General features: G+C 42.5%; 1 protein-coding gene across 2 annotated transcripts; it reads right to left on the bottom strand.

Annotated features, from left to right (window-relative positions):
- Positions 1–4,533: 4,533 nt before the first annotated feature.
- Positions 4,534–17,172, bottom strand: LOC121919874 (membrane-spanning 4-domains subfamily A member 4A-like). Of its 2 annotated transcripts, XM_042446855.1 has the most exons (7): positions 17,042–17,172; positions 15,837–15,937; positions 12,017–12,127; positions 9,919–9,975; positions 9,427–9,579; positions 7,329–7,451; positions 4,534–4,742 (listed from the first exon to the last, which is right to left on the bottom strand). In XM_042446855.1, the coding sequence occupies exons 2-7, from the start codon at positions 15,891–15,893 to the stop codon at positions 4,695–4,697; spliced, it is 549 nt and encodes a 182-aa protein (XP_042302789.1). In that variant the 5' UTR covers positions 15,894–15,937; positions 17,042–17,172; the 3' UTR covers positions 4,534–4,694. The 2 variants fall into 2 exon arrangements, with proteins under 2 accessions (XP_042302789.1, XP_042302790.1); XM_042446856.1 differs by lacking the exon at positions 12,017–12,127.
- Between the last annotated feature and the right edge of the window lie 3,408 nt (positions 17,173–20,580).

Raw genomic sequence — 20,580 nt, 5'->3', positions numbered from 1 at the left:
ACGCACCTGACTCAAAATGGCGTTACCTAGCTTTCCTCATTGTCGCCTGGCGGTCCCTAAATTGTTCTCCTATAGATACCGGCTCAGAGAACTCTTCAGATTCTTACTAGTACTAGGCCTGTGGGCATGATATAGCAATAACAACAAAACAACAGATAGCGAATAACATATAAAATAACAAATATAAAAACAATTAAAAGGCTTTTTTATTATATCTGTAGCAAACGGTAAAACAAGGGATGGCAGGGGCACTGCCTGGAGAAGATGATAAATGCAAACAGGGGACAAAGAATGGCAGAACTACTCAACTCCTTCTTTGCCATTAGCTTTCTCTCAAAGAGAAACAGTGTTCAAACATGGGGAAAATGGAGCAGATGATGTCAGTAGGCAGAATGCACACAGAAGGTAAAGAGGGAGTATAGGAATGCCTGTCCCGGCGGCTAAACAAATTCAAGTCTCCAGGGGCAGAATGAAGGAAATACAAGGATCACTGAAGTCATCATGGAGTTCTCAAAACAAGTCAGTCAGATGAATCTTTATCTCACTCTTTTAACGAAGATAACAAGCTGACAGATGAAGAGAATGCGTGGTATAGTGTAGCCCATGGTTGCAATAGAACCTTTGACAAGGTCCCCCATGATGACCTTGGGAAAAAGCAAGTAAAATGTGGCTAGACAAGGGACTTGATCACAGGGGGAAAATAGAGATTTAAACACTTATTATCCCATGAAAAATTGTGCAATTCGAATTAATATTTTCTCACAACAGAATACGCACACACCGCAGCAACAGATCATTTACGGGATTTTTCCCTGTGAACAATTGTTGCGATTTAGTGCCTGTTTATTCCCAGGATAATGGCAATTTAATCGCAATGTCATGTGAATGTTAATCACGATTGCACAATTTTCACAGATAATCAATGTTTAAACCCTGATTTTTCCCATGTGATTAAGTCCAATGTGACTGTTAGGTGATTTGTACTGATTTGACTGGCTAGCTAATCCAAGAGTGTTTCACCAGTGGCTCCTCCTTCATCCAGAGAAGAAGTGACTAGACGCAGGTCTACATGTTAGGTCCTGGACCCAGGCTATTCAACTTGACTTGGATGGCAGAATAGAGGGTATACTTTCCATTTTGCAAATGACACAAATTAATGGAGCAGCTAATACGGTCAGACCTCCACATCCAAGGATTTTTTTTTATCCTGGATGCAAGCATCTGTGGCATTAAATATTTTAAATATATGAAACCCCCAAAAGCAAACTTTGATTTGGCGATGGGATATAAGGGGCACCATTCTGTATTATTGTATTAATGAGACTTGAGCATCCACAGATTTTAGTGTCCTCCACAGACCCAAGAGGATACCATGACCCATGGATACCAAGGTCTACTGTACCCAAGAGACAGGGATCAGAAGTCAAAATTACTTAACAAATTGGAAATTGGGCCCAAAACTAACAAAATGAATTTCAATAGGGGTAATTGAAAGCACTACACTTAGGAATAAAAACAAAATGCGATAGATATAGATGGGTGACATCTGGCTTGAACGGCAGTAACATACGAAAGGAATCTGTGAGTCACTTAGTAGACCATAACGTGATCAACATAATGTGCATAAGGCAGATAAAAAAAGGCAATGTAATTCTTGGGCTGATCAATAGGAAGTATAATGTCTAGATTGAGGGAAGTAACAGTGCCACGCTATCCGCCTTTGGTCAGACCACCTGGAAGAATTGTGTCCAGTTTTGGGGCACTACAGAGTCAGAAGGATGTGAACAGCTGGAGCATGTCCAGAAAAGGTGGCTAAAATGGGAAAAAGTCTGGAAGCCATGGTCTTATGAAGGGTGGCTTAGATTGCTGGGTAATGTTTAGCCCTAGAAAGAGAGTTAAAGTGGTGACATGATAGCCATGTTTAAATATTTGAAGAAGAATGGCAAGTCGAAGATGGATTAAGCCTGTTATCGGCTGCTTTCAGAGACGTGAAGATATCAGACGCACGGTATCATCATCATTTTCCTAAAAGAGACAACATGTGGTTAACTTCAAAGTCTGGTCGTAACGGCATCTCCATATGTAACCCGTGTTATCCCACAGGCTTTTCAAGGATGGGAAAACCCAGGCAGTTGTGGGTCGCAAACAATTAGCTTTCCAAATTGCTGCTCGGCAGACATCATGTCTGTCCCCAGAAACCCACTATTCCTTTTATGTCAATGAAGTGTTATATCATGCGGAGATTTTTGGTCTTGCTCAGAATGCTTGAAAACTGTTCTGTCAGTTGCTGAAATACCATCTCAAACCACTCTTCTCAAAAGCAGATCCTATAATAGCCACATACTGATTTCATGGCTAACAGCTTCGTCTATATACATCCTGATGTATAAGGGTTCCTCCTGGGCAACACTTCACGCCAAGGCATTGAAAGGAAGTACAAAAAACAGGGATGTGCTCAAGAGGGAATGAAAAAGGTTTGGGGACAATGGGGAATCATTTGTGAGATCCTGTGCTTTTTAAAACTCTGCTGTAAGGAGTGTTCAAATGGTAGAAAATAGTAGCATTTGAAGCCTCTGTTATGTGTGAATGCTGACGAAGCCGGGATATGGAAGTCAAACCGTAAAACCTTACTCACTTGTATGCTTCAATCAATTGTCTACCTCTCAACATAACAGCTACCTCACAACATTGAGTAAGTTTTTAAAAATGAAGGGAAATTACCATGAACACTATTTGAGCTCCTGAAGAAACAGGTGAAATATAGATGTTTCAAAAAAATAATCCAACCAACAACATAATAGGCAGATGTGTATTTGGCTGTTACGTACTCCATAGACTTGGATTTCATTTTTGTTTTCATCTTCAGCAAGGTTCCAAGCCTTCCAAGCAACTAAAAACTTGTAGTTCAATAAGAATATGGTTTATGTTGGCAATACGGTTTTAGTTTGCTTTAAAGGTAACAAGTCTTAAAATGGCTGTGAGGACAATAAAGAAATACAATTTGTACATAACACTACTTTAAAATTAAAGGAGTTTTGTGGGGGATATGTCAAGTCCTGCTGTACAAAAAAGTATTTTTCAAAAACCATGGTGGGAGTGTGATGTGTGCCACAAACAGCAATTGGGCTGGTATGGCTCCAGCCTGTGAATGGGTGTGGTGGTGTGTGTAATTGTGTTTGTTAAAGCTAAAAGCTGGATTGAAAGGTGATAAGAACATTTCATGTCCTCCTCATGGCAACAGAGCATAAACACTGACCCATGTGGGTGTTGAAAGTTCCCTCAACGGGCAGCCCTAATGGGGTGGTTTGATTGGGACATTTCCTGGTAAATGTTACAAAGGGATCAGATCAGCTTGTGTAACTCTCCAGATGAGAGGGAGAAAGTCCCCGAGAGGAGATTTTTAGGAGTGATAAACGCACACACCATATACTCTTCTTTGCTTGAGTCGGGCAAGGTGAGTATTCATAAAACTAGGGTAAAATTGTATGATGACTTAGGGAAGAGTCTTGAAGTGGTGTGAGTCCTTCAATGAAAAGCAACTGTAATTTCCTAAATATTTCATTGTGTTATTTTATTTTTATTGCCGGGGAGGTGGGGGGTCCCGGTGGGATTTTCTGCATCATGTTGTCAAAACAAACGGGCTGCTGGCTCTGGCTCTGGTTCTCCTTGCAATCTGGGCTCTGGGTCAGTTGCTCCGCGACTCAGGCAGCAAAATTGTTGAGTTGACCACAGGTAAATAGTGGAGAAGAAACAAGACAAAGAAAAGAAACCGGGACTCTCTGATAAGCAGCCATTAGGATATGAGAGAATCTTTTCCTTTCCAGTGAAAAAGCAACCTTTGGGAGTCACTATGACTTATAGTGTTTCATCTGAAGGGCAGCAACGGTATTCCGGACTGTGATTGCCGTTTCAGACGAAGACTCTTGGCAGTGAAGTCAGACGCTGGACTCCTCTGCAGAAATTCCTACCGGGGATCATCCCAGAGTGTTTTTGGGGTGAGCATTATGCATGAGGTGTAAGGAGCCCGGAACACAAAGAGCTGTCCTGCAAAACCCATCCCCATAGTTTCTCTGGAAACAGCTTGGGCTCCCCAAATTCGCTTTGCCAGCAGCCTCCTTCATTGATCTCTGGGCTCTCTGAAGGGATTTCTCCCTGGCTGTCTTGGGAGACATCAAGAGAGGATGCTGTCCTGCAAAACCCATCCCCACAGTTTCTCTGGAAACAGTTTGGGCTCCCCAAATTCGCTTTGCCAGAAGCCTCCCCCAGCCTGGGGTCTTTCTTCCAAGGCAGCAAAAGTGCTTTGGGCAGTTTTCTCTCCCTCAACCATCCTTCCCCACGAATAATTGCAGGACTCATAGGCACTTTAAGTGCCTCCTCATTGGTTCTTCTATAACAAACCGCAAAATTTAAAAGTGACATGTGATGATGTTGCTTTAATTGACAGCCCCAAAATGGTGAGTGGGAACGAAATAAGGCTAAAACTGATTTATATATACACCGTTTTATTTGAATAGGAACAAAAGCGGATCACTTAAAGCGAATCAATTGGTAAATGAGAACAAAGAAAAAAAAGCGATTCGGAACGCGGGATAAGACCAGGGTTATTTTGAATCGATTTAACTGATACCGGTGTATTTTAAAGTGTTGTAAGTGGGAACAGGCTCCTGCTTCAGCATCACCTCTGAGACCGGCCTTCACTCTGGATCTATTTTGCCTTCTTGTAATCTGAGATTAACAACAGTCTGGGGAGAAAAAACAAACAAACAAAAAAATCAAGAGCTGAATAGACCAGCAAAAAACATTTCCCTAGATCAAGAGAAAGATTTTTGACAGGGTCTCTTTTTCCTTTATTAGTCTATGCTATTGTTAGGCAAGAGACAAGCCAAAACAAAGAATTTTTAATCTTTTCAAACTGTTTTCAGAAAGCATCATCTGATGAAAAAGAAACATAATTTAAAACCAGGGTGTGAAAACTGGCCCTCCAGACACTGTTGAACTGCAATTCCCCTCATCCCTGATTATTGGCCATGCTGCCTCAGACTGGGGGCACTGAAGTACAGCAATATCTGGAGAGCTACAAGTTCCACAGCTCTAATTTACCAACATCAACACTACCAGTTCCTCAAACTATTTTATTTTATGCTATGGAAGAACTTTATAAAGAGGTGGGGATGAGGGAAGAATAGTATAAACTGGCTGTCAGGGGAATTTGCAGAGGGGAATTGATAGGAGAAGACATACTCTTCTGCCCTGCCAATTTCTTCTTAGCAAAGGTTTTCTGATCTCTCAAAATAGACCTACGTGACAAACATACATCAGCTTTCTCTCACATGTAATTATTCTATCCTAATTTACTGACTCAATAGGAGATTGTTGCTGTAATTGTGTGCCTTCAAGTTGTTTCTGACTTATGGGGACCCTAGGGTGTTTCTTGGCAAGTTTCTTCAGAGAAGATTTGTCATTGCCATCCTCTGAGGCTGAGAGAGTGTGATTTGCCCAAGGTAACCTCTTTTGTGTTAAGAATGGTTTATTTCACCATTTTTACACTTGCCCCACTTCCTTAGCCACCAGATGTCACTGTACTAGCAGCTAGCACAAGTCTTTCCAGTATCCCCAAGGAAGTATGAGGAGAAAACAGGTGAGGTAAATATTGCTGGAAGCTCCATTATTTATAGCTGTAGTGCTCCATTGTTGTTTTTAATTCTCCAAATGACATTTTTGTTATCCCAAACTACATGCTGGCTATTCCTAGAACAGCTGCAATTTATATCCAACCTCCAATTTTAAAAAATCCAAGAGCCATTGGATCAAAAAAGTCCCAGGGCCACACATGCTTCAGTTGTTGTCATGTGCCTTCAAGTTGTTTCTGATTTACGGCAATCCTAAAGTGAACCTATCCTGAAATTTTCTGGAGCTGAGAGTGTGAGTCATACAAGCTCTCCCAGTGGATTTCCATGGCCAAGCAGGAATTCGAACTTGGATCTTCAGAGTCATAATCAATTGCTAAAAACACACTATGCTGGCTACCTGCCCCCAATAAGCCTAACCGCCAGTATGATGTGGGCTGCAGGATTTCCATCCAGAACAGTTTCAAGACAGATAGTGGAAAACATAAAGGATTTTTTTCATTTTCTTTTCTCCCCTCTCATTTTAAAGTTACAGCATCACAGTGCATCAATTTGTTGTTAACTGCCCTTAAGTCAACTTTGACTGATGGTGATCCTATGAATGAGTGACAACCAGATTCCCCTATCATCAGCAGCCCTGCTCAGGTCTTGCAGGCTCAAGGCCGTAGTTTCCTTAGAATCACAGAATCGTAGAGCTGGAAGAGATCACAAGGGCCATCCAGTCCAAACAATGTGACAATCAGTGATATAGTGGGTTACAGTTTGCGTAACCTCACCACACCTCCATGGAATATCCAAATGTGCAGGTGGCTGTGTTGATTTAAAACAATTTCTAACAGATTTTATCTTGACCAGGAACAGATCTTTTGTAAAGCCACTCCTACATAGCTATGATTATAGCAGTCCCAATGCAAAATCACAGAGGAAATAAGTTACCCCTCCAGTTATTGTGAAGATTGTCATTAAACTCACAAAGAAGAAGGGAATCTAAGGGAGCGTCATGGTCCCTGCTAAGCAAAAAGTCCCAGATCATCTACTTTACAACCACTGTGAGCAGCTGAACTTTGGCAGGTTACAGACCACCCAGAAGAGGCGCCTCTCTTTGCTTCACAGCTGCGCTGCAGCATACAAAAAAGCGGCTCCTTCTTGCGGCGGCGCAAAGCCCCAAAGATGGTGCTGTAACATATGGAAGCTGCGCAGCTGCGACATAACAGTTATGTGCCGTATGTATGGCGCTGCGCAACTTCGGTGCATGCATGATGTGCCAGGGTTGCGGGGCGTGTGCATGCACCACCCCGATGCAACCTTAGCACGTCGTGGACGCGCCACAAAGGGCCGGTCTGGAAAGGGCCTATATTTCAATGCTGGTGGTAGTTCAAAGACTCCCCCCGCCCAAACTTAACTTAGGGGATGAAGACATGCTGCACCGCACACTGTATTTCAGTTTTCCACCTCCTCCTCAGCAGCACCTGCTTCTAGTATTTGCTGCATGCTGTGCCTAATGGTAGACCAGCTATGATTAGATATTTTGACTCAATATATAGTGACTACATCTTCCAAGATAGAACCTTAGAAAAGTTTTGTTGTTTTTTTTTTTTTTTTGCTCTACAGCTGCCAGAATGCCCTAGCCAACTGCACTCTGAAAAAGTAATTGTTTCAAGTTCAGTAACAGGGATAAAGCAGTTTGATCTGTGCACTTACTGCAGTATTTTCAGAACTCGGATAGCAGACCGTCTGGCAACCAAATGCAGCTATAGAAATGGCAAGGCAGAAGCCCACTGTCCCAGCTGCAAAAGCAATCCCTCGCAGTGCTGTGCAGTAGAACTAAAGAACAAGACAGACAAGGAAAGATGTGACAGTCTTTTAGTTAAAATCCACTCATATTCTACTCTATAACAGATGAAGGCGGGGGGAGGGGGGGCGGGGGAGAACAAGTCCTATGACACTTGATGGACCAACAAATGTATTATGAGCAGCCTTCCCCAGCCTGGGACCGTTCACTCATGTTGAAGTGTAAATCACATCACTCATGGACAGTCATGTAATTCTAGTTGGGAATGATGGATGTGGAGACTATCACACGGGGAAAATCAGGGGATTAAAAAGGCATTTTCCTGGGAAAGTCATGTGACCGTGGCAAAGCTTTTCAGACAACATTGGGATCTAAGAGGACTTATCCCAGGAAGGACCAGGAATGCTCCAGCAACAAACCATTCATGGATGTCCCCATGAATGGTTTGTTGCTAAACCATTCCTGGTTCTTTCTGGGATAAATCGTCTCAGATTCTGGTGTGTGTGAAAATCTTGGCTGCAGTTGCATGACTTTCCCCGACAAATGCCTTTTTATTCCCCTGATTTCCTTCCATGTGATATCTCCTATATGTGTGGAGGATGCCAGGTTAGAGAAGGCATAGGAATGAACATTTTTCAGATGCGTTGATGAAGTTTATGGCGGGTTACACACCGGCATTTAGTACGTATTCTATACGTACTAGGGTTAAGAAGGGGCGGTGCTTCCGCACTCCCCTAACCCTAGTACGTATAGAATACGTACAAGATGGCGGCGCCCTGTTCATACGGGCGCCACCATCTTTACATATCGGATGCATAGCGTCCAGACGTGTCGCAGCGCCTATGACGTCGCAAATGCGCCAGCGGCGCCTCACGACGTCACAGAGGCGCCACAAGAAGAAGCTCCATTTTGGAGCTCCTTTTTTGCTCCGCGCGGGAGCCGCGCGGTGTGACTGCTATGGCTCCCACACGGAGCAAGCGGCGGCGGCGGCAGACCGCCACAAAGTATGTCTCTGAAAGGTCACTGTGTAATGTGTTTTAAAAATGCCTTCTGCATTCCTTGCTTGCCTCCTTCATTTTTTAAGATGTGGATTACTATATATTCTGAAGGTTCACTGACATATTTCTAGATGCTTCCCTTCTCAACATTCTCCTCAATCGTATTAATGCACTGACCATGTAGTAGTTTGTTTTTTCCAGGTTTCAAGGCATTTTTTTTCCATAATTTTCTTTCTGTACACATCTTTTTCTTTCTTTGAACTCTCTGTTCAAAGTATATAAACTCTCTATATACATTAAGGAGTCCTGGTGGTGCAGCCACTCCAGCCAGGGACTCAGGGTCGACCCAGCCTGGTCACTAAAATGAGTACCCAGCTTGTTCGGGGCAGTTAGCTTACACATTGTAAACCGCTCAGGGAGGGCTTGAGTACACTGATAAGCACTGATAAGCAGTATAGAAATGTACTTGCTATTGCTATTGCTATTGATTAACTTTGTTATTTGTTTTTTATATATATAATGACTTCTTTCTTTCCCTTCCTCAACATTTTGTTTCAGTTGTAATATTAGTAATAATGACAGTGATAACGATAATAACCCCAGTTGATCTCTGATAATAAATTCAGTTTAAACAATTACAAATTAAAAACAGTATAAATAATTTATTCAAAAACCACATTAAATAATTTAAAAAGTCAAAACATCTTAAACCCCTGTAAGGATACAGATTTTGGTGAAAGCATCAGGCCTCAAATGCTTTAATGAAAAACCAAGTTTTAAGTTGGTGCTGGAATTAAACCAACATTGATACCAGCTGGGCCTCAAGCTGGTACTGCCCAGGATGCTGAACATATTTAGGGTGAAAAACTCCGGACTCCGGATAGTTCCTTCAAATCTTGGATTAAACCTCAGAGGAGATTCAGTGCTCCACTGACATGATGTGCCCAGAGCCATAGAGAGTGGAAGGTGGTGAGGATCAGAGCGAGACTTTACCAAATGTGTAACGTACCACAAACCGGGTAAGCACTCTGCATCCATGCTGGACCCGGTCAGTGAAGGTGCAGAAAGTCGGGAAAAAATAAAGTATGTCTCTCACATAGAGAAAATTGATCACGGCTGCAGCTACAGCTGCAGTAATGTGGAAGATCAAACAGGCTTTCACCTGAGAGAAATAGAGAGGAAAGCAAATATTATTCATACAGCATAACAAAAGCCACAGCTAAGTAGATGATTGTAGGGGGTTGAGAGTTGAACTCTGGGAGACCAGGGTTCAAATCTCCACTTGGCCATGGAAACCCACTAAGTGACTCTAGGCAAGCCACACTATCTCATCCTCAGAGGAAGGCAATGACCAACCATCTCTGAAGACATCTTGGTAAGAAAACCATAGGCTATGGTCACCATAAGTCAGAGTCAACTTGAAGACACAGAACAACAACAAAGTAGATAATTGGAATAACAGCAATATGGATGAGAAATATTATAGGAATTTGCTACTTACCCAGCCAATGTTGGGAAATCTATCAGCTATAATGGCAACAATTCCAGCCAGGACCAACTAGCAAAGGGAAAAAAACAAGTTGAAGGAAGAGATGGCAGAAGTTTGAAATAGCTTAAAATAAAGCTGGAATAAGAGTATCAGAAATCCCCATGGTATTTTGTTGTTTTTGGAAATGTGCAGAGTTTCATAACATCTGAACAAAGAGAAGTCTCTTACAACACAATCATATGTATGTCTTCTGAGAACTGACATTCATCCTGGTCATTCAGTGAAATTTACATCCACGTAAATGGGTAGCAGGTTGCAATCTTTACTGTTAGTGAATGTGAAACTGTTTGGGAAAGACCAGAGCTCAGTAAAGGTAGTTTGGCTTATGATGTCCAGAATCCTCAACCATACTGTCTGGAGATTCTGGGCATTGTAGTCCCAAAAGTCCTTCCCCAAGCACTGGGAAATATGTATGTGAAAGATGTATGCCACTGAAGGGAAGGATTTGTGTTATGATAGTGAAAATTCTGGGTACCACTAGAGATTCTAGATAGATGTATTAAACTGGTGAGCTTTGAATGCAGCCAAATTAAAATAAGGATCAATTCCCATTTAAATACACAGCTGCATGAGAGATATTTAAAACAGAGTAGAGAAACAATTAGTCCTAGCAATGTTATTGTCTTAAAATATGTCTACAGTTATATGAACCCTAAAAATCTACATTCTTAAGATGTTGTTTTTGATTCTGAAATGCCAAATGTTTGGCTAGATTTGTGCAAAATTTAGGTTCAGCTCTGGGATTCCTACACAGTCGCTGAAAATGTGTGGTCCAGTTTTCTTTTTTGATCTCTGTGTATACCCACAGCTAAGTGGTATGTGGGAAAAGCTCATAGTTCAGTGGTATGCAGATATATTTTCCATGCAGAAGGGGAGATAAACTCAATCTCTGTCCACCCTAGGGGCCCTTTCACATTACATATTGGTAGTACTTTGATCCCACATTAACTGCCATGGCTGCATCCTCTAGATGCAAAGTATTATGGCTTTCTGGCTGATAATTCTAAATCACCCTCTCTAAGATGCAGATCCTAGGAATCCATAGGCAGTTGCCATGACAGTTACAGTGAAATCATAGTGTAGTATGAAAAGGCCTCTGGTAGGGGTATTCTGGAACCATTTGGGAGATAGGGCTCAGCATCTTTCATAACTCTGGCCCGTTACAAATGGGCACCCTAGTAAGCGACGAGCGTGTACTAGGGTTAAAAAGGGGCGTCACTTCTTCACGCCCCTAACCCTAGTACGGACCCAGTCCGTACAAAATGGCGCCGCCATATACAGATGGGTTCTGCCATGACTACGTCACCACCACGCCGCCTCCAAACGAGGCGGCTGAGGCAGCTGAGGCCCCGATACAGCGGGGAAAGGGCCGGTTACAGGCTGCCCCAAACGGGCGGTCTGTAACCTGCCTCTATTAAGGTTAAACAGATCCATATATACACTTATCTATTGATAAAAGCATCCCACCTATAAAGGAAAGAAAACCTGGATTGCTGCTGATGGTCATTATAGACCAACGCTGGGCAACTATAGCCCTTGAGACATTTTTGGTCTGCAGCTCGTATTAGCTCTAGCTGAAATAGCCACCAGTAATGGATGAAGGAATCTGCAGTCTAAAGACATTGGAAGGTCCACATGTTTCCCCATTCCATTTAGACAATGCTACTTGGTATAAAGCAGCTTCCTAGAGAGCTATAAAAGGTGAGCTTGGAAAAGTTACAGCGCTGGATTACAACGCCCATAATTCCTTAGGCAGTGTGACCAGTGACCACACTGAACATAGGGCTCTAGGAATGATAGTCCACAAAGTTCCCCTTTTCCAAACTCTGTGCCCCAAAATACCTTTTCATTGAACTTGTTGTTATGGGCTTCAGATTCAGCATTCAAGTAAGGGGCCTACCAGAGCACCAGATGTGATGGTTAAGACCTACCCTGTGCCCATTATGAACACTAATAGTTTGGTGTCAAAACAGCCCCACTGGATCACACTCTTAGGGTGCAAAAGTAATGCCTGGAATTTCTAGGATTTCCAAATCCTCATTCTACTTACTAGGATACCAGAGAAGAAGTGAATGCCAACATCATCTGTGTAGGAACAGCGGAAGGTGAGAAAAAGACCTCCCAAGGCTGACTGAAGCAATCCCAGTATCACCAGCACTGCCTATAAAAGAAAGAAACTCCAAGGACTACACCTCAGGATCCAGTATTTATAAAACCATAGAAGAAATATTAATATGGGAAAGTAAATACTGTAAGCCAGTGAGGAAGAAAAAGCACATACAGCTGTGCATATTGCTTGTATACAGATCACTTTTTAATCATAACATCATCAATATCCCAATTTTTCTTTAAAACTAGAACCCAAAGTGGCTTACAAATTATAATACAATACAGATAAAGGCTTTAATGTGAGCCAAAACTGTGTTCCTAACACTAGGATTGGAGGCAAATTCTAGGTAATAACAGAGAAATTCTCATCATATTCACATTACTGCTTCTCTACATATTTATTTAATGGTTCAGTAACATATAAAAATATTTATAATGGTAAAAACACTGCAAGATTCAGGAAATGATTAGGAAAGCAGCAGAAGACAATTAGGTGCATCCTTCCCCTACTCAGCACTGTGAGGGGAGGGGAAAAGTTGGTCCAGCTGAACCATTAATAGTCCAGTCCTTACTACTGCATCCTCCAGAATCCTTAAATTTGTAATCTGATGGGGCACTAGAATTCTCTGATAGAGAAATCTAAATACCTCATTAAACTACACATCCCAGGATTTATTTATTTATCTATCTATTTATTGTTTATTATATTTATTTGTATCCCGCTCTTTTCCCAGGACTGGGACTCATAGCGGCTTCACAGCATTAAAAACAGTACAATTAAAAACATAAAAAATAAATAAAATAAATAATAATAAGTACATTAAAAAGGAATTAAATTATAACAGTATTAAAACAGATAGTTATTTAAAAAATAAAACATATTTTAAGAAGATAAAACTATAAATAAGAGGGGGGAAACTGTAACAAATGTTTAAAATGGTCCAACATCCCAGCCTGTCCTTATAGCAATTCTTTAAACGCCTGTGTGAACAGGTAGGTCTTCACCTGCCGGCGGAAGGCCATCAAGGAGGGAGCCATTCTGATCTCCCTGGGCAGGGAGTTCCAGAGTCTATGCACAGCCACCGAGAAGGCCCTCTCTCGCGTCCCCACCAACTGTGTTTGTGATGGTGTTGGGACAGAGAGAAGGGCTTCTCCAGAGGATCTCAGAGTCCAGGCAGGTTCATACCAGGAGAAACGGCCTGCCAAATAGTGTGGACTGAGCCATGTAAGGCTTTGTAAGTAATAACCAGCACCTTGAATTGTGCCCGGAAACAAACTGGCAGCCAATGAAGCTGTTTCAACAGGGGCAATGTAGGATCTCTAATCTGCCCCTGTTAACAGCCTTTCAGCAGCTCTTTGAACCAGCTGAATTTTCCGAACACTTTTCAAAGGCAGCCCCATGTAGAGCCCATTACAGTAGTCCAAATGGGATGTAACCAAGGCATGTACCAATGTGGCCAGATCTGGTTTTTCAAGGAACGGGTGCAGCTGGCGCACAAGTTTTAAATGTGCAAAAGCACTCCTGGTCACAGCAAAGACCTGGGCCTCCAGGTTCAAAGCTGAGTCCAAGGACAATATCACAAGACTGAAATTGGAAGTATAATCCAGTGTCATCCTGAACGCAATCATGCATATTCACATTATTGCGCGAAAGGTTATCAGACACATTCACTTGCATTCGGAACACACTCTGAACGCAATCACACATCAATCCACACTTAAATAAATTTGGTGAACTAGGGAATTCACAAATCCTATTCCCAGGCTACTGGACATTCGGTGCAGTGTTGTTTGGTGTAATATGCATGTCTGCTGTGGCCCTGGTATTCCCCCCGCATCAATTCCCATGATCCTCCATTTTGTTTTGGCTTCCGGGGCTCCTAGGTCTTCCCTAGCAGCCGGGAGGAAAAGCAGCTGTTTTAGGAGTTTATCACACCAGAGGAATTTCTCTTAATTTTGAATGAAAAGAAAATGGGGCCAGAATGCATTCACGTGAATTCGCTAGTTCAGCGAATTTACGTGAATTCAAATTGCATTCGAACTGACTTCCCATTGCCTATCACACAATAACGTGAAGCCCCATGATTGCGTTCGGATTGCCATTGGATTATACTTCCAATTTCCCTTGTCTGATAAACTCCTTTGACAGGAAAGAGTGGCGGGGGGGAGCTCTCCATGAGATGCCCTGCAAGCTTTCTCTCTGCCCAAAACGGTGGGCTTGGGGCTTGCCCTGCTCCTGGCCCCTTGTGCCCCTCAGGGACCTTTTTGTCTTCCTTCTTCAGGATCATGGGGGTTCAAAAAGAGAGACCCCCTTTTTTAATTAGCCCCAAAGAGTTCTTCTTCTTCCCCCATTCCTCCTCCTTTGGGGGATGATGGAGTGGGGCAGCCTAGGGAATGGGGGTCTGTTTTCCTCCCCTCAGGGGCATCTCTCTGGGCTCACAACAAATTCCAACTCCCAGAATTCCATAGCCTTGAGCCACAAAGAGTTAAAGCAGTGCCACACTGGGGTATTTCTCCAGTGTGGATGTAGCCTTAATCACCAGCTCTGGTTCCTGCACAGCTTCCCTTCCCCTTTCCTCCTCCTCCTCCGATTCATGGCAAGGAGGCAGCACCATTGCCTTCAATGGGACCCCCAATGGGCCAGAGAGGGTCTAGGCCCCCCACAACCTGGCTGCAGCAAAGCTCTCCCAAATGGGAGAGACTCCTTCTCTCCCCCCATTTCCCCCATAGCTGGAGACTTAAAGGCACAGACACAGTCACACACACACACAATCATCTGGAGACCCCCACTCCACTTGGGTTTTCTTGGCAGGCTTATTCAGGTGGGGTTTGCTATTGCCATTTTCTGAGGAGGCTGAGAGTGTGTGACTTGCACCAGGCCACCCAGTGGGATTCCATCCCTGCCTTCTAGAATCATAGTCCAATGCTCAAACCTAGCACAAGGTTGCTTTCAACTGGTTTTGAATTGGTGAATTGCCTAAATAACATGAAATAAGGTGTAATGAATGAACAAATAATGTGATTTGCCTAAATAACGTGAAATAAAGGGTTATGAATGACTAAACATGAATTGCCTAAATAACGTGAAATAAAGGGTAACGAATGAACAAGTAATGTGAATTGCATAATAACGTGAAATAAAGGGTAATGAATGAACAAATAACGTGAAACAAGGCAAAACCATGGTAACTGGAGGCAAGCCCCACCGAAAGTGTAAAAAGATCACAATCCAATTCTGCCCTCACTGTGTATGTGGAGGGATATTAATTTGAACTCTAGACTAGGAAAGGTACGTACTCATATGATAACTTCTTTTGCATTCGCACTACTTTGGCTTTGGGGTGGGTGCTGTGTTCTTCTGTGTGTTTGACAACCATTCACGTAATAGTGTTCGTTTTTGAATTGGCCCTACTTTCTTTTTTTTCAAAATTGAGAGACATTCCTCCCATGTGATATCGTCCCAAGAGTATCCCCAAACTGCAAACCTGTGTCTTCAGGGGGAGTGTGACCCCATCTAACACAGGCTGGATCCCTATTCCTCGATCTGCCCTCTGACTGACCAGGAGCACCTCTGTCTTGTCTGGATTAAGTTTTTAGACACAGCCATGGCAGGTAAAATGGAATCAAGGTGCTATAACTGTATAATGTGAAAGAGATGCAAAGTCAGAACAAGGGGCAGCTTCATGACAAGCTTTGTTAAACTTCATAATCTTTTCAGTTTCCCCAGGCAAACTCACGTTCGCTCATAAACCTTCACTCACCCCAAAAGCTCTGGGTTGAACCCCAAGAAATTTCTGCAGCAAAGGTGATGTCTCCATGATGTTTCCCACTACTGTTTTCACACCTTCCGCAGATGATGCACCTGTGAGTGGAAGTAAGAATTAGGAATGCCACAGAATAGCATAAATTTTATATAATCTGTAAATCTATATGTAACCACTATTTTACCTAGACCCTCAACTGTGCCTTTTTCCTTTATTTTTATTTTATTTATTTTTTTACAAACAGAGCACAATTTAGTTTCAAGAAAACATCCACTAGGATTATGCAGCGAGATGCAAAACTAAAACAGCCCATTAAAAGAGGAAAGTGAATAGACATATATATCTACAATTTGGTGCCCTCCAGGTGTTTCAGATTACAGATTCTATCATCCTCAACCAACATGGCCAATGGTCAGAAGGTATGGGAGTTGCAATCAAAAAAGATCTGGAGGACACCAACTCCCTTCCATTTATGTCCCATCCTGTAGTGCCAAAATGCAATCTGTCCTACTATTTTGTTTAAATATTTAAATATTACTCAGGTGTTGGCATTTCCCTGATTTCTAGATTTTCATCTTTTTCTTTTCTTTTCTTCATCCACTCCTTTGACGTTTTCACTGTTTACTACAAAAATCCAAATAGGCAGGGTGAGTGGGTGGGTTTCACTTCGATTTCTTTCTTTCTTTCTTTTTCTTTTTTCTTTTTGTATACATAAACTTGATCTACTTTGTATTCCATTATTGTATTCACATATGTTATATTGTTGTTTTCTTACATTATAACTTAATATTCCCCCTCCCCATAATCACATTATATACTCAGTTTGGTATCCGCTAAAGCATTTTTATAAATATTCTTCTTAAACTTAATTATCTCCATATTGATCCATTTTCCCCATAAAATATTAATGTGATTATGTGTCTGTGCCTTTATTTATTTATTTTTTGGCTTACTTTTTCCTTCTCCAGTTTCTTTAATATCAGTCTAACAACAATCCATCATTCAGCAGGTAAAGCCTGGAGATAAAATGTTAAAATGCTTTACCTGTGTTAATTTCTGAACACAGGCTGCTGCTATAGAAGTAGCCATAAGAGGAATACTGTATCTATTATTCTATGCCTTCCCCTTCACTTGAGTTTCCAATAGCTACCACCGTACTCTTTTATAACTTTGCTCTAGAACATTTTTACCCTAGTACTCACCTCTGCTATTGCCTCCACAGTGCAAGAGATTCTAGGTTTTGAGCCCAGAGTTCATTCAGTTCTCTGACACAGTTCACATTTGAAGTATTCCTTTCCTAATTTTGTTGCTTTCTCAAGATACTCAAGACGCTTCAACCATTGAGCCAGACCCCTTTTTACAAAGGAGGAAATGTCCCAACTTCATGCAGAGCATTCTGTTCTTTGGTCAGTATAATGCTTTCAACATAGGCCTTCACTTGTGTGTCAACTCGGAGGTTTTGTAGTGTGGTGCTAAGTTTCCAAATGCAAGCACTCATTATTATGACTGTTCCTATAACTATCCTTCCACACAGAAGGAAAAAAATCAGGCAGCCATACTGATTCATTTCAGCAAATCAATTCTCGCCATTTTTTCCACCAAGATGAGAACGTTTTTTGTAAAGTCACCCAGGATTTACTGTAGCACAGCAGGGATAGGTCAGAACAACATACTGTTGCTTGAAAAATCGACGGCCCTGCGTCTATTTTCAAAGGTAATAATGAATTCCCAGCACTGCAAACCTACAAGTCCTGGCTCCACTACACCACCATTTGTGACCTGAACTTGCATTATTTCAGCAGGTCCAGGCGCTTGCATTGAGTTACATATATAACGCTGCACATAGAATATGAACTTCTAAATTTCTTCTATTCTGTTAGTAAACAGTATACGTATGCTGAAATGAACCTTGAACAAATCATTCTCTCATGGGCTCACCACAAGACTTGAAGTCACCCTTCCAGATTCACTTTTCTGACTGTTAAGTAGCAATAGTAACCTACCTCAGAAGGTCTATGCCAAGGCAGTGGCATCACTGTGGGGTGTGTGTGTGTGAAGGGGATATGGACCTAAGAGAGTGTGTGACACCATTGCTCCTCGAACACCTACCTTTTAGCAAAACAGGCTGTGGCATTCACCTGGTTCCCTTTAAAGAGATGGTGGAAGTGGGGTGAAGCTCAGTGGGAGGAGAAAGGAGAGGCCCCATAATTTTTTAAAATCAAAATTTCAAGTTTCAAAATTTTTATTTTTGTAATTATTTTTCAATTTTCTCTGAAAACATCAAATTTAACCAAATCTTTACTATGTATATGTAAATACATTTAGGCTGTGCCTATGATATTGTAATGTGAAGGTATAATTTTAATTTTGCTAGTTGTTTATGTCACAATTATTAGCATTACATTCAGTGGTTTATGGGAATTACAATTTATGAGTAACATTAGTACAAAAAAAGCATTACTAAGCATTATGTATGGTGTGAAATGGGAGGGAGTCAATGGGGGGTGACACTGCACTGTGTGACACCAACCCTAGTGATGCCACTGTGCCAAGGAAGGATGAACAAGAGTTTTGAAGCTGTTTTAAAAATATAGATGAGGCACAGAATACTAGGTTCTTTGGATTTGTTCTTGTACAAGGCAAAGTGTTCTTGTGCAAGGCATAAGAGAAGACAAGCAAGGATGAAGCAACCCAAGCTGGATGCTTACATTGGCTAAGACAGGAAGGGGTTACTCAAGAGGTGACCTCCCTGACTGAATCTGTCCATTTAGCATGCATTTCTTCCCCATTTCTCTTATTGCAGCTCTCTAGAATTTCAAATTCATCTTCATATGGTTCTTCATTTCATGTGTCATTCATACAAATCTTAAAGTCTTCCACAGGTATTGAATGGGTTGAACAATTCCAGTCTTCCCCACCATGGTGTCCGCAGATGTGAGCGGAGGTTATGGGAGTTGTAGTTAAACCATTTGGCACTAGAGCATACATCATCTCTAAGGTACATCTTGCCAAGCACCAGGTTGGGTGGAGGGTAGATGAAGACTGACTGTTGTCCTGTCCACTTAAAGTTTCCCAACTGCATTATCAAATCCTTCCTATACAATATACAGTGAAATAGGATGGGGTTATTTAGGACCTTATCACACAACAGTTTTTGGAACTCCAATCCAAAGCCATTCCGGACCCAACCATGTGAATTCACATTATTACATGATAGATTATCACATGCAATTGCTGTCTACGCGGAGTCATTCCGAGCCCGATCCTAAGTCAATCCAAAGTCACTCCAGAAGTAGGTGAATTTGGTGAACTAGCAAATTCACAAATCTTTCTCCACGGTCAATTTGAATTGTCTTGGTGTGGAATGCAACTTTGCTTCGGTCCTGATACACACACCCCAACCTCCAAGGTGCTACATTTCCCATGATGCGGTGCTGCAATTTTGCACCATTTGCTTCCAGTGCTCTTGCCTCCGTTGGCCCCCTCTGTCCTTCTGCTTCCTCCTCCTCCTCTTCCTTCTTCTGTCAACCTGATCTTGCCTGTTTGCACCCTCTGTCCTTCTGCTTCCTCCTCCTCCTCCCTCTTCTGTCAACCCGATCTTGCCTCTGTTTGCCCCCTCCATTCTTCTGCTTCCTCCTCCTCCTCCTCATTCCTCTGTCACCCTGATTTTGCCTCCGTTTGCCCCCTCTTCCAGTGCTGCCAAAGGGGAAAAGTGGTTGTTTCCGATGTCGCTGGTGTATGTCAGAGAGCTTCAGGAGAGGGAAGTGAATATAACCTTATATTCGTATATTACGTTTTAACGTTATTATGTTATAACGTGGACAGAGCAGGGCCATGCTTTGTACTTCACACACACCCCTCACCCAGATCTGCAATCGAGGGGTTTCCCAAGGTTTTCTTCCTTGCTTTCTTTCTTTCTGGGCCCATTCACACTGCATTTTAACCTGGGCTCCAATCCAATTTAAATGAGGGTCATTCATACTTGCAGCGGGGTTTTCTATCCCGACTTGGGGGGGGGGCACGGTGTAAATCCCCCTTAGCCCGGTTTTTTTTTTGTCATGGATTTTCTTGCAATTCTTTTCAAAAGAACCATTTTTTTGCCAATGGGAACTTGAAAATCGTTCCCATTGGATTCCTTCCTTCCTCCTCCTTTCCCTCAGCTACCCCCGATCTTGCCTCCGTTTGCCTCCTCCTCCTCTTCCTCCCTCTTCTGTCACCCCGATCTTGCCTCCGTTTGCCCCTCTGTCCTTCTGCTTCCTCATCTTCCTCCCTCCTGTCACCCCAATCTTGCCTCCGTTTGCCCGTACTTCTGCTTCCTCTTCCTCCCTCTTCTGTCAGCCCGATCCTGCCTGTTTGTCCTGTCCTTCTGCTTTCTCCTCCTCCCCTTCCTCCCTCCTCTATCACCCCGATCTTGCCTCCATTTGCCCCTCCATTCTTCTGCTTCCACCTCTTCCTCCCTCCTGTCACTGATCTTGCCTCCTTTTGCCCCGTCTTTGTTTCCTCCTCCTCCTCATCACCCTGATGTTGCCTCCATTTGCCCCCTCTGTCCTTCTCCTTCCTCCTCTATCACCCCGATCTTGCCCCCGTTTGCCCCCTCCGTCCTTCTGCTTCCTCCTCCTCAAGTCGAATTTCCCCCCTCCATTCTTCTCCTTCCTCAACTCAAATTTAGGAGGTGTGTTATTTCATCTGTGCATTTTTGTAACACACACACATATATATACATATATATACACATGCATAT

The sequence above is a fragment of the Sceloporus undulatus genome, chromosome 1 (assembly GCF_019175285.1).
Source record: "Sceloporus undulatus isolate JIND9_A2432 ecotype Alabama chromosome 1, SceUnd_v1.1, whole genome shotgun sequence".
NCBI lineage: Eukaryota > Metazoa > Chordata > Lepidosauria > Squamata > Phrynosomatidae > Sceloporus > Sceloporus undulatus.
This window is presented reverse-complemented; position numbering and strand designations above follow the sequence as displayed.